Source organism: Salvelinus fontinalis, unplaced genomic scaffold (genome assembly GCF_029448725.1).
Source record: "Salvelinus fontinalis isolate EN_2023a unplaced genomic scaffold, ASM2944872v1 scaffold_0017, whole genome shotgun sequence".
Classification (NCBI taxonomy): Eukaryota; Metazoa; Chordata; class Actinopteri; order Salmoniformes; family Salmonidae; genus Salvelinus; species Salvelinus fontinalis.
In genome coordinates, this window is record NW_026600226.1 from 615,984 (window position 1) to 630,346 (window position 14,363).

General features: G+C 50.4%; 1 protein-coding gene across 9 annotated transcripts in view; it reads right to left on the reverse strand.

The window, feature by feature from the left end:
- LOC129842144 (uncharacterized) overlaps positions 1-14,363 on the reverse strand; it is a 35,604-nt gene that overhangs the window by 12,850 nt on the left and 8,391 nt on the right. For all 9 annotated transcript variants that reach the window (XM_055910559.1, XM_055910556.1, XM_055910558.1 and 6 more), the window contains exons 6-8: positions 13,273-13,409; positions 11,172-11,313; positions 175-6,472 (exon numbers count right to left, since the gene is read on the reverse strand). In XM_055910559.1, the coding sequence (XP_055766534.1) occupies positions 175-6,472; positions 11,172-11,313; positions 13,273-13,409 (6,577 nt within the window). The remainder of the gene's footprint in view (positions 1-174; positions 6,473-11,171; positions 11,314-13,272; positions 13,410-14,363) is intronic.

The following is a 14,363-nucleotide window of genomic DNA, read 5'->3' on the forward strand; positions in this document are numbered from 1 at the left end:
CATTGAGATTGTTATTAAATCCATGACTTCTAGGCTTAAATCTGTGTCCGGAAACAGCTCCGAAATTACCTTGTATTAACTATCATTCAAATAATGTTTTTAAATTCAATCAAACAACGAGAAATCAAATCCCTGAAGTAGACAAATATGTCAAGTCCACAATCTTATACTTACTCTCCTCGTCTGAGTCGAAACCGAAAAGGGTTGTGCATTTCTTAAGCGAGAGGTGCGTCTGCAACTCTTCTCCGCTGTCGAAGGACAAGAAACACTTGGCACAGCGCCGCCTACAGACCAAAGGTGTAGCCGTGGTCCCCGATGCCTCCACCACCAGGTCCGGGCGCATTGGAGAGAGACGAGTGGTCCAGGACATCTCTTTCCTGCGTTTTGGCATGGTGGTGTACCTCTCGTCTAGGTAGGCCGTGGGCGGAGGACGGACGTACGGCCTGTTGTTAATCTTCCCAAAGAATGTAGAGTTTTTCGCTTCCTCCTTGATAGGGGTTTTGGGAGTATTTGTAGGGGGTTTGGGAGTATTTGTAGGGGGTTTGGGAGTATTTGTAGGGGGTTTGGGAGTATTTGTAGGGGGTTTGGGAGTATTTGTAGGGGGTTTGGGAGTATTTGTAGGGGGTTTGGGAGTAGCAGGCTTATGGTTTCGTGGTTCGCATTTCTTTGATTTGGAAACTGTGCTTGTTTTAAGACTTTTCTGGTATTTTGGTGATTCTTTAGTGATGACCTTTAAATGTCCGTTAACCATCTTCTGGTCACAGACACTGCTAGCTGTCGAGTCTGATATTTCTACAGATGGTTTATTATTTTCTTCCTTTGATTTACTTTCTACCACTTCTTTGTCTTCACTTCCCAGCACTTCTGTGACTTTATTAACATTTTTCTCTGGACCAGAGGTCTTTGACTTCAAGGGCTTTTTTGATGTCTTCTTGGGTTCCTTGATAACAATTTGTTTCTTTAGAACTTGTGTTTTCTTCACCTTCTCTGTCACCATGGGTAACTTCTCGGTGACTTTTGGAACGACGGTGGGAGGAACAGGTTGGGTATCCTCGTCTGTGCTAACGGCCGACATCTTCCTGGGGTCTTTTCCAACGCTCGGTTTCTTTACAAGTTGTGTTTTCTTTAACTTATCGGTCACCTTAGATTTTTTTGTCGCTTTTGTGTCGGTGGCTGGACCAGGTTGAGTATCCTTTTCGTTGCTAACGTTCGGTTTCTGAATAACAAGCATTTTCTTCAACTTATTTAAAAATTGTAGCTTTTTGGTAACTTTTTCAGTGGCGGTAATTGTGGCGGAGGTGGTTGGACCAGTTGGGGTATAATTGTCTTTGCTAACGTTCTCTCTCTTTACAGACCACGCTTTCTTTACCTTATGAATCATCTTTAACTTCTTGCTCACTTTTTCAGCCTTTTCATTGGCCGTGGTGACGGGAGTGGTTGGAGCGTCCATTTTCTTACCAACACACGGTTTCCTCTTAACCTGCAATTTCTTCAACTTATTTGTTACTTTTACAGAGACGGTAGAGAGGTCAGTAGTACGAGGGTCCTTGTCTCTATGAACATTCCGTTTCTTTATAACCTGTGTTTTCTTCAACGTCTTGGTCAAGTCATACTTCCTAGTTACCTTTACAGTAGTAGTAGTAGTAGTGAGGTCAGTTGCCGATCCCTCTTCTCCAAGAGGCCATCGTTTCTTTACACCCTGCATCTTCTGTAGCTTATTCCTCTTCGTCTTACACCGTCTAGTCACTTTTACAGAGGTGGTATTGGTGACGAGGGTTGCGAAAACAGATTCATCCTTCCCTTCCTTCGGAAGACGATAGTGTTCTTGTTCGTGGCGGTTCAGCTCCAGAAGACAAGCCAGGCGCTCCCGACAACCTGGGAAACAGCACACTGCCAGGAGGGGCTGGTGGGTCTTCGCGTGGTTCCTCATTTCTGTCGCTGCACTGAACCGGGCTTTACACCCATCATGTAGACAGGGATGCCTGGGATATCCTCCGTGCCATACAATGTGGTGCTGGTAATGCTGCAAAGTCAAAACGGGCTTCTTGCAAATATTGCATTTTCCATTCCCGTGACGGAACGTCGTTTCCAAGGGTTTGGCGTCGCCGCGGTGATCGTCCAGAATATGTCCGAGGAGAGAATGCCGTTTTCCAGTGAATATCTCTGTGCATCCCTCCACAGGGCAGCTGCCGGGAGTCTCTTTACCCTGAACTGAGGTCTCTAGAGGGGAAACTGAAAGCCTGTCCTGTTTTACCGATACAGGCTGAGATTCTGCGTTGTCCTCCATGGTCTTTGCCGAGGAACAGGGTTTCTCCTCTTCTTCCAAAGTCTTCGTCACAGGAGAGGAATAGGTTCCGCCTTGTTCACCTGTCGATGTCGTCGCCGGAGAAGTAGAGATCGCCACGGGTTCCTCCCTCTGTTCCGGAGCCGAGTGCTCCTCCTCTTGCCTCCTACTGATCTTTTCTTGTTCCTCTGCCCGAGCATCACCGTCACCCTCAGTTCCTTCAACCTTAACTCGTCTTCTGCCCCTCTGTCCATTGACCCTCTGCGTCGACTGCTTGCCTTCAGACTCTTCTGTTGCGAGTTTAGTCTCTGGTGAAGGTTGAGAGTCAGTTGAGAGCCTATTGGTCGACAGTAGCTTAGGGTTAGACCGTAGCTTCCTGCGATCCGGTGGAGTTGACTCCGAGGAGTTTATAGAGGAGATCCTATTGGTCGACCGTAGCTTCCTGTAATCCGGAGGAGTTGACTCTGTGGAGTTTACAGGGATCCTCTTAGGTCCCCGTCTCCCCCTCTGCGTTGAGCGTCCAGGCGTGTCTGACATCCCAGCTTTACAGTTCTCACGAACCTCCTCAATATCAGGCGGCAGGTTTCCTTTTTTCAACTTGTCTATGTGTTGGGATAGATGCATCATGGCGAGCAGGTCGTTTTTGAACAGCATCCTACAGAACATACATTGGTCCCGGCGGAAGTGGTACATGGCGTGGGCTATAACACGTTTGCCTTTGAAAACCTTGTTGCAGAGACTACAGCGATATGCCAGTGGGTTGTTCTCATTTTCCTGTGGAGTGCCATCTCCGGGATGTTGTCCGATATCCCCAGAGACAGTTGGGGTGTCCTTAGTGAATTTTGGGGTGTCCTGTGTTTTCTGTGGAGAGTTTTGAGTGACTTTTGAGGCGTCTTTGGGGTCCTGTGACGTGTCTTCAGGGACTCTTGGGGTGACCTTTGGAGTGTGAGCACTTTCAGTGACTTTCGGGGTGACCGGTGAATTGTACTGCGTGTCCTGTGGGGTATCTGCAGTGACCATTGAGGTGTCTTCATTGACTTGTGTGTTCTGTGGGGTGTCCTCTGGGACCTTCTGAGTATCCACATGTACTTTAAGGATGTCCTCAGAGACCTTCGGGGTATCTCCGCTGACCTTTGAGGTATCTTTGGGTTCCTGTGACGTCTCTTCACGGACTCCTGGGGTGTCCTCAGTGACAGGTGTGTCCTGTAGGGTGTCCTCATGCAGCTTTGGCGTGTCCCCATTGTTCTGTTTGGCACCACGTGTGTTCTTGGTGAGCTCTTCAGCAACCATTGGGGCATCCACTGTGAGCTGTGGCGTGCCCTGTAGGGTGTCTGCAGTGTTTTGTATTTGTAGGGCATCCTCAATGTGCTCGGAGGAATCTACAGTGACTTTCCGGGCATCCTCAATTACCTCCAAGCTGTCCTCCTCTATGTTCTGTGGTAGTGTGTCCACAGTCTCTGGAGTATCCACAGTGGCTTTTGGGCAGTCCTCAGTAGCCTGTGGGGTGACTTCAGTGAAAGTGACTTTCAGGGTGTCCTCTGGGAGTTGTCCTATGTCCTGTGTATTCTGTGGGGGGGCTTCAGTGATCTGAGGGGTGTCATTGTCCTGTGTCGAGTCCACAGGGTCCTCTGGAGTACCCACAGTGGCTGTCAGGGGGTGCTCAAGCTGCCGGGTCTCATCAGTGAACTGTGGGAAGCTCTCAGCGGCCATTGGGATATCCTCCGGTTCCGTGTTTTGTGAGGTACCCTTAATGTCCAGTTGGGTGTCCTGGACTTTGAATACTTTTGAAGTGTGTTCAAGGACCACTGGGTCTGTGACGGCCTTAGGGATGACTTTTGGAGACGTTGACGATGTCGTCTCCAAGGTTTTGTGCGAGACATTATCTGTGGTCTGTGGTAACACCGTTGACAATGTCATCTCCAAGGTTTTGTGCGAGACATTATCTGTGGTCTGTGGTAACACCGTTGACAATGTCATCTCCAAGGTTTTGTGCGAGACATTATCTGTGGTCTGTGGTATCACCGACTCCTGCTTTACGACAACATCAGAATCCGGACCCTTGGCAAACTTTTCAAACTCTTTGGCAAACGCATCCATTGAGGTATTAGCCAGCCAGCAGAAAGGCGTAAGAACAACAAGCTCCCGAGTTTCCTTTCCAGGGACGCTGCCAGTGTCACCGTCACCCATCATTGCTTCATCCACACCAATGTTTGCTATATCCATAGCCTCTTTCAGAATATCAGTAACTTCGGACTTCCTGGACGATTCTAAAATATCCCTGACTTCAGAAGCGGTTTGCTTTTTTGGAATATTCGTAACTTCCGTTGGTTCCCTTGGAACATCAGTTACATCCGTATTTGTTCTTCTTCCTGTGTTATTAGGAACAATGACATTCACTGCGGGAACAGATGGAGTACGTGTTTGCTGAGCGTCAGTAGAGAATCCTTCCTCATTCTTGGGTCTTTCGATGTGTTCGACAGCTCCACCTTGTGGTGTGAAAGTCATATCAGTGGCGGTTGCCTGGTCAATTTGTGAGGAGACCTCAACTTCCATTTCCACCGGAGACGTCTGGTAAAATACCCCCGAAGCGTCACACGACACCGGCAGACAACTTTGGTTTAGGGAAGGACGGACATCCGTCGCTTTCAACAAACAGGTTTCGGTATTCAACGTGACACCTTCCGCCTTCGGCGTCTGGGCGTAGTTGTGCAACTGGTGTATTAAGAGACTGGCGTTCTGAGGGGAAAGGATAACCACCTCTCCGAGTCGATCCTTCACCCGATACTGCGCCTGGATTGGTGCCTTAGATTTATCACAGTTTAGAGTCACCGGTCCTTGCCTACTGAGATAATCCTCATGGAAGAACCCAAATATTTCGTTGTCAGGTAGGGAGACCTCCAGCTTTGAGTCATGAGCAGGAGATACTGCTGGTAGGTGGTTAGTAGCAGGAATCTCCTTCTGACGTTTACCTTCCTGTTCCCTCGGAGTTGTTAGACGAGCGCCCGCCATTTTATTCTGTGAGGTCACGGCATTCTTTTGTTTGGTTGTGCTTTCCTTGACAGCGGCACCAGACTGAGAGGTCTTATTGGTCTTGTCCACATGTGTCTGCTGGGTCTTCTGCTGTGGAGGTTTCCTCCCTGGTTGGCGACCCTTCCGTGGAGCACTGTTCTCAGCCTGAAACGTACCCTCCAGTAGCCAACGGGGTTTCCTACCCCTCCGTTTGGGAGGTTTCTTCTCCGAGAGTCTGGTCATGTGCCTATGTGGTCTATGACCGACTTGCCTGGCCAGGTTCTCCTGCGCCATGTCCAGTTGTCTGAAGGACCGTCTGACAGAGGAGGTCTCGGCTGACGACTCTGTTGTTTTGACAGATGACCGCGGTCCCGGCTTCGGCCCGGGCTTCCTCCCTCTTCTTTTTATCACAGGTTGTTCCTCGACAACAGAGGGTTCAGCCAGCTTCTCTATCTTAGCTTTCGCCGTCACCGGCGTCACATGATTAACAGTCTGCTGCGGCGGCTCGACAACAGAGGTCTTTTCCAACCTTTGAGCTTTGACACGTTTGGCTGCCGCCGCCGGCGCCGTGGAACCGGGATTCTTCTCTTCTTTTTGGAACCGCCTTTTGGGCGCCGTTACCTGGTGAAAGGGTTTAATCTGAACGTGCTTCTGTACTGGTTTAGTCTGTACTGGTTTAGTCTCTACATGTGTAGGCTGCACACGCTCTGACAGGTCGGCGCTCCAGCTGCAACAAGGCTCTTTGGTGGCAGTGCTACAGTAGTTGGACACCCACCCATCATCCTCCTCCATCATCATCGCCAACTCCGCCTTCTTCTCACTCATCAGCTTCAGGCAGTTGGTCCGGAGATTCAAAAGGTTCCAGAACTCTGGATCGAAGTAGAGACCTCTCTTCAGGGTCTGGAGGATCTCAAAGCGGATGTGGTTCCCGATGGGACCGGCTTCGGCGTGGTACTCCTGGTCGGGGTGCGTGTAGAGGAGGAACACCGTTTTGTAGGCCTCCACGGTGCGTTCCAGGAAGAAGACGAGGAGGGCGCAGGCCCGGCAGACCTCCAGGTCGTTGGGGAGGAGGTAGGCTACCGTCTTGTAGATGAGGGACTTGGTGGCGTCGTCGCAGGGGTTCGTCTGGAGGGAGTGGGTGCAGAGCTCCACACAAAACTGGAGACCATCCTTTCCTAGCTGGGAGAGCAAAACAGAAATAGAACAGAAGGGGGGTCAGTGAATTACCCCTGCCATACACACATTTTTATATACATACATACACACCCAGTCAGGTCCAACATTATTGGCACCCTTGATAAAGATGAGAAACAAATACTAAATCAAACATACAAATACTGAGCAAATTGTTTATTATATACGAATACCATTTCTCAGAGAAAAGAGATTGTTTAACAAGTAGTATTTTTTTGTCTCAAAGACACATGGTCAAAATGATTTGCATGTTTTGGAATATTCTTATTCTGTACAGGCTTCCTTCTTTTCACTCTGTCATTTAAGTTAGTATTGTGGAGTTAATACAATGTTGTTGATCCATCCTTAATTTTCTCCTATCACAGCCATTAAAACGAATTGTTTTAAAGTCACCATTGGCTTCATTGCGGTTTCCTTCCTCTCCGGCAACTGAGTTAGGAATGACGCCTGTATCTTTGTAGTGACTTGGTGTATTGATACACCATCCAAAGTGTAATGAATAACTTCACCATGCTAAAAGTGATAATCAATGTCTGCTTTTTTAAATTTTTAAAAAATGTACCCATCTACCAATAGGTGCCCTTCTTTGAGAGTATTTGAAATTCACCGAGGGACCTTACAGATAATTAGTTGTGTGGGGTGCAGAGACGAGGTAGTCAATCAAAAATCATGTTAAATCCATTCTCACATATTCTGAAATTGCATTTTTCTCAATCCCTCACCCTGCGAGGACAACAGCACTGAGCCGTTCTCTAAAAAAGTAGTTTTTTTTTTCTTCAATCAGTGGAAAACACATTGAGATGAATCTTAGCTCACTCCTCCATACAGAATCTGCCCAGATCCTCGATATCCTTCATCTGCGCTTTATGGATGGCCCTCTTCAATTCAAAACCCACATGTTTTCAATGAGGTTCAAGTCCAGAGACTGACGGACATTGCTAAATGTCTTCTTTTTTTCCGTCAATTAATTTCTTTGTGAATTTTGATGAGTGCTTGAGGTTATTCAAATCAAGTTTATTTTATATAGCCCTTCGTACATCAGCTAATATCTCGAAGTGCTGTACAGAAACCCAGCCTAAAAACCCCAAACAGCAAGCAATGCAGGTGTAGAAGCACGGTGGCTAGGAAAAACTCCCTAGAAAGGCCAAAACCTAGGAAGAAACCTAGAGAGGAACCAGGCTATGAGGGGTGGCCAGTCCTCTTCTGGCTGTGCCGGGTGGAGATTATAACAGAACATGGCCAAGATGTTCAAATGTTCATAGATGACCAGGAGGGTCAAATAATAATAATCACAGTGGTTGTCGAGGGTGCAACAGGTCAGCACCTCAGGAGTAAATGTCAGTTGGCTTTTCGCTTGCCAAGTGGAGTGTCTTGCGGCGCCGTTTTATCCTCCTGGCAGAGGCAACCAGAATATAACCTAGTTAAATATCCTGGTACTGGTTAAAAGTTGAAGATGCTGTTGACCTTAACAAGAGCAGACCTGCCAACCCTGTCCAAGTTAATAAACTTCTTATGGCTGCAGGGGCAGTATTGAGTAGCTTGGATGAAAGGTGCCCATTTCAAACGGCCTGCTCCTTAGTCATAGTTCCTAATATTTGCATATTATTATTAATATTGGATAGAAAACACTCCAAAGTTTCTAAAACTGTTTGAATTATTTCTCTGAGATAAACAGAACTCATATTGGCAGGCAAAATCCTGAATTGAAATCAAAACCGGAAGTCAGAAATCTGAGATTGTTAAATACAGACAGAGTCCCTAAAGAAGTCCAAATGACTAGATGTCAGCAATCAATAGAAATTCCAATGAGATTTCTATGGTGTTGTGGGAGAGAATGAGAGCAGAATCAGTCAGGTGTCCATCAAGCAGCCACCCGCGTAACATTCCACTTCCTCATGCAAGCCACTGCCGTTCCATGCTCACGAAGAGAACAAAGAATACTCCAGTTGGAACTTTATTGAAGCTATATGTTAAAAACATCCTAATGATTGATTCAGTACTTAGTTTGAAATGTTTCTTAGACCGGTAATATCACATTTTGAAGTTTTTGTCCGATATGAAGCTGACCAGAATTAGCGTTTGGATATGTTTACCAAACGCGCTAACAATTGGACATAAATAACGGATTTTTTCGAACAAAACAAACATTTATTGTGGACCTGGAGTTTCTGCTCTGCTTTCCGATCGAAACCAACTAAAGTAATGAAATATTTATGATATATTTTGTTGTTTATAGTGATGCTAAATTCGCAGCTGTGATATGCTAATTTGAGCGCCGTCTCAGATTATAGCGTGCAGTTATTTTTCCTTAAAGTTTTTTTTAAATCTGACATAGCGGTTGCATTAAGGAGAGGTATATCTATAATTCAATGTGTATAACTTGTATTATCATCTATATTTATGATGAGTATGTATGTTGAAACGACGGGCTATGCAAAGTCACTTGATGTTTTTGCATTTAGTGATTCTTGTAGCCTCAATGTAAACTCAATTTTTTTGATATAAATATGAATTGAATCAAACAAAACACGCATGTATTGTGTAACATGAAGTCCTATGAGTGTCATCTGATGAAAATAATCGAAGGTTAGTGATTCATTTTATCTCTATTCTGGTTTTTGTGATGCTATCATTAGCTGGGAAAAATGGCTGTGATTATTTTTAGTTTTGTGGTGACCTAACATAATCGTTTGTAGTGCTTTCGCTGAAAAGCCTATTTGAAATCGGACACTTTGGTGGGATTAACAACATGATTACCTTTAAAATGATATAAGACACACGTGAATGTTTGAGGAATTGTAATTATGAAATTTATGGTTTTTGAATTTGGCGCCCTGCACTTGGACTGGCTGTTGTCATATTGATCCCGATATAGGGCTTGAAGCCATAAGAGTACCAGACGCGGCGCGGGCCCCCGAATTGGAGACGCGGGCCCCCGAATTGGAGACGCGGGCCCCCGAATTGGAGACGCGGGCCCCCGAATTGGAGACGCGGGCCCCCGAATTGGAGACGCGGGCCCCCGAATTGGAGACGCGGGCCCCCGAATTGGAGACGCGGGCCCCCGAATTGGAGACGCGGGCCCCCGAATTGGAGACGCGGGCCCCCGAATTGGAGACGCGGGCCCCCGAGTTGGAGACGCGGCGCGGGCCCCCGAGTTGGAGACGCGGCGCGGGCCCCCGAGTTGGAGACGCGGCGCGGGCCCCCGAGTTGGAGACGCGGCGCGGGCCCCCGGGTTGGAGACGCGGCGCGGGCCCCCGGGTTGGAGACGCGGCGCGGGCCCCCGGGTTGGAGACGCGGCGCGGGGCCCCGGGTTGGAGACGCGGCGCGGGGCCCCGGGTTGGAGACGCGGCGCGGGGCCCCGGGTTGGAGACGCGGCGCGGGGCCCCGGGTTGGAGACGCGGCGCGGGGCCCCGAATTGGAGACGCGGCGCGGGGCCCCGAATTGGAGACGCGGCGCGGGGCCCCGAATTGGAGACGCGGCGCGGGCCCCCGAATTGGAGACGCGGCGCGGGCCCCCGAATTGGAGACGCGGCGCGGGGCCCCGAATTGGAGACGCGGCGCGGGGCCCCGAATTGGAGACGCGGCGCGGGGCCCCGAATTGGAGACGCGGCGCGGGGCCCCGAATTGGAGACGCGGCGCGGGGCCCCGAATTGGAGACGCGGCGCGGGGCCCCGAGTTGGAGACGCGGCGCGGGGCCCCGAGTTGGAGACGCGGCGCGGGGCCCCGAGTTGGAGACGCGGCGCGGGGCCCCGAGTTGGAGACGCGGCGCGGGGCCCCGAGTTGGAGACGCGGCGCGGGGCCCCGAGTTGGAGACGCGGCGCGGGGCCCCGAGTTGGAGACGCGGCGCGGGGCCCCGAGTTGGAGACGCGGCGCGGGGCCCCGAGTTGGAGACGCGGCGCGGGGCCCCGAGTTGGAGACGCGGCGCGGGGCCCCGAGTTGGAGACGCGGCGCGGGGCCCCGAGTTGGAGACGCGGCGCGGGGCCCCGAGTTGGAGACGCGGCGCGGGGCCCCGAGTTGGAGACGCGGCGCGGGGCCCCGAGTTGGAGACGCGGCGCGGGGCCCCGAGTTGGAGACGCGGCGCGGGGCCCCGAGTTGGAGACGCGGCGCGGGGCCCCGAGTTGGAGACGCGGCGCGGGGCCCCGAGTTGGAGACGCGGCGCGGGGCCCCGAGTTGGAGACGCGGCGCGGGGCCCCGAGTTGGAGACGCGGCGCGGGCCCCGGGTTGGAGACGCGGCGCGGGCCCCGGGTTGGAGACGCGGCGCGGGCCCCGGGTTGGAGACGCGGCGCGGGCCCCGGATTGGAGACGCAGCGCGGGCCCCGAATTGGAGACGCAGCGCGGGCCCCGAATTGGAGACGCAGCGCGGGCCCCGAATTGGAGACGCAGCGCGGGCCCCGAGTTGGAGACGCAGCGCGGGCCCCGGATTGGAGACGCAGCACGGGCCCCGGATTGGAGACGCAGCGCGGGCCCCGGATTGGAGACGCAGCGCGGGCCCCGGATTGGAGACGCAGCGCGGGCCCCGAATTGGAGGCTGACCTAAGCCAAGCCACCTTAGCGAGGTACAACCCAAATCAAAAACAGCTTTTTACATCCTCCTCTACCACAACAACTCCGTTACATCTGAACAAACAAAATGGCAGCTGGAATTTTAGCAATAAAATCGACAATCACAGGAGTTCGTGGCTCACCTCTGCAAGGATCACTCTGATGAAAGAGAATATTGATCTGATGTTGGTGGCGGACAGCATCAACCGGTGACTCTCTTCCAGGAAGGCCTGCTTGGAAGGCTTGACCCGCAGATGGAGTCGACTCCATACGAACACCAAATCCCTGGAAGAGGAAGAGAAAGTGATTCAATAACAAAATTATAAATATCACTTCATTTAATAAAAGGTTCATTATTATTGGGTTTTAAAAAAGTCGCAGTTTATTCATTAGCTGATTCAATTTAAAAAAAAAAAACTGGTTTGTAAATCAGATCCCAACGGGGGAGTAGGAAGTGGTCCAAGATCGATCAATCAATAAATCCAATGTTGTCTATAAAGCCCCTTTTAATGTCAACAGTTATCACACGGTGCAGAACGGTAACCGGGCCTAGAAAACCCCTAGCTTGTCACACGGTGCAGAACGGTAACCAGGCCTAGAAAACCCCTAACTTATCACACGGTGCAGAACGGTAACCGGGCCTAGAAAACCCCTAACTGATCACACGGTGCAGAACGGTAACCAGGCCTAGAAAACCCCTAACTTATCACACGGTGCAGAACGGTAACCGGGCCTAGAAAACCCCTAACTTGTCACACGGTGCAGAACGGTAACCGGGCCTAGAAAACCCCTAACTTATCACACGGTGCAGAACGGTAACCGGGCCTAGAAAACCCCTAACTTATCACACGGTGCAGAACGGTAACCGGGCCTAGAAAACCCCTAACTTGTCACACGGTGCAGAACGGTAACCGGGCCTAGAAAACCCCTAACTTATCACACGGTGCAGAACGGTAACCGGGCCTAGAAAACCCCTAACTTATCACACGGTGCAGAACGGTAACCGGGCCTAGAAAACCCCTAACTGATCACACGGTGCAGAACGGTAACCAGGCCTAGAAAACCCCTAACTTATCACACGGTGCAGAACGGTAACCGGGCCTAGAAAACCCCTAACTTATCACACGGTGCAGAACGGTAACCGGGCCTAGAAAACCCCAAACGCCAAAGAACAAGCAGAAGAAATACATATCAGCACTTCAATAATAAAGCCTGTGTATTTATTTTTAAAATATTTTTTATTCATTTTAACTAGGCAAGTCAGTTAAGAACAAATTCTTATTTACAATGGACGGTTTACCGCTCGGCCAAAACTCTAACACGGACGACGCTGGGCCAATCACGGCCTGGTTGTGATACAGCCTGGATTCGAAACCAGGGTGTCTGTAGTAACGCCTCAGTGCTGGAGATCGCGTTACGATGTGTACGGACAGTGACGAGACTCAGACCGCGTTACGATGTGTACGGACAGTGAGGAGCCTCAGACCGCGTTACGATGTGTATGGACAGTGAGGAGACTCAGACCGCGTTACGATGTGTACGGACAGTGAGGAGCCTCAGACCGCGTTACGATGTGTATGGACAGTGAGGAGACTCAGACCGCGTTACGATGTGTACGGACAGTGAGGAGACTCAGACCGCGTTACGATGTGTACGGACAGTGAGGAGACTCAGACCGCGTTACGATGTGTATGGACAGTGACGAGCCTCAGACCGCGTTACGATGTGTACGGACAGTGAGGAGACTCAGACCGCGTTACGATGTGTACGGACAGTGAGGAGCCTCAGACCGCGTTACGATGTGTATGGACAGTGACGAGCCTCAGACCGCGTTACGATGTGTACGGACAGTGAGGAGCCTCAGACCGCGTTACGATGTGTACGGACAGCGAGGAGCCTCAGACCGCGTTACGATGTGTACGGACAGTGACGAGCCTCAGACCGCGTTACGATGTGTACGGACAGTGAGGAGCCTCAGACCGCGTTACGATGTGTACGGACAGTGAGGAGCCTCAGACCGCGTTACGATGTGTACGGACAGCGAGGAGCCTCAGACCGCGTTACGATGTGTATGGACAGTGACGAGCCTCAGACCGCGTTACGATGTGTACGGACAGTGAGGAGCCTCAGACCGCGTTACGATGTGTACGGACAGTGAGGAGCCTCAGACCGCGTTACGATGTGTACGGACAGTGAGGAGCCTCAGACCGCGTTACGATGTGTATGGACAGTGACGAGCCTCACCACATGCAGTACATATCTCCTCTGCGTAGTTGCTGAGCGAGGAAGGCTGTGCAGAGGGCCAGAAGCGTCTCGTCGCTCTCCTCACTCTCTGCGTTACACACGATATCCACAGCATCCTTACCGTCGATGTCAGACATCTACAGAGACAGAGAGAGACAGAGAGAGACAGAGAGAGACAGAGAGAGACAGAGAGAGACAGAGAGAGACAGAGAGAGACAGAGAGAGACAGAGAGAGACAGAGAGAGAGAGAGAGACAGAGAGAGAGAGACAGAGAGAGAGAGACAGAGAGAGACAGAGAGAGACAGAGAGAGACAGAGAGAGACAGAGAGAGACAGAGAGAGACAGAGAGAGACAGAGAGAGACAGAGAGAGACAGAGAGAGACAGAGAGAGACAGAGAGAGACAGAGAGAGACAGAGAGAGACAGAGAGAGACAGAGAGAGACAGAGAGAGACAGAGAGAGACAGAGAGAGACAGAGAGAGACAGAGAGAGACAGAGACAGAGAGACAGAGACAGAGAGAAGAAATGGTGACTTCATACAAGCATTTATACGGTAGATTCCAGTGGTGTAGTGGAGGGTAAATGCAGGGCAACGTCGTTAGGGGAACGTTACTCACAGCGAAAGGTGATCAGAGTTCAGCTCTTTCTCCCCACTACATCACTGCTACATTCCTAATGACATCACCCAAGACTAAGAGGTAAACGGATGATAAAATTAAAATAAATGGGAGTACTGGTCAAATATGGCTTTCTAGCAGGCTAGCAGAAATTACTATTGTCTTCTACCTGTAGTCAGCAATACCACCCAACCCCATACGTGACCTACTAAACCTTCCAAACAAGGGGAAAAGGCAGCAACTCCAAATATGGACTGCAACCAACCACATTTATGAATTATTTAGTGCTTGTATTAGTGCTCTTATACAAAACACATCATCTTTGTCAAAAAGCTTTTTTTACCTTTATTTAACCAGGCAAGTCAGTTAAGAACAGATTCTTATTTTCAATGACGGCCTAGGAACAGTGGGTTAACTGGTCTAGCGGGTTAACTGGTCTAGGAACAGCGGGTTAACTGGTCTAGGAACAGCGGGT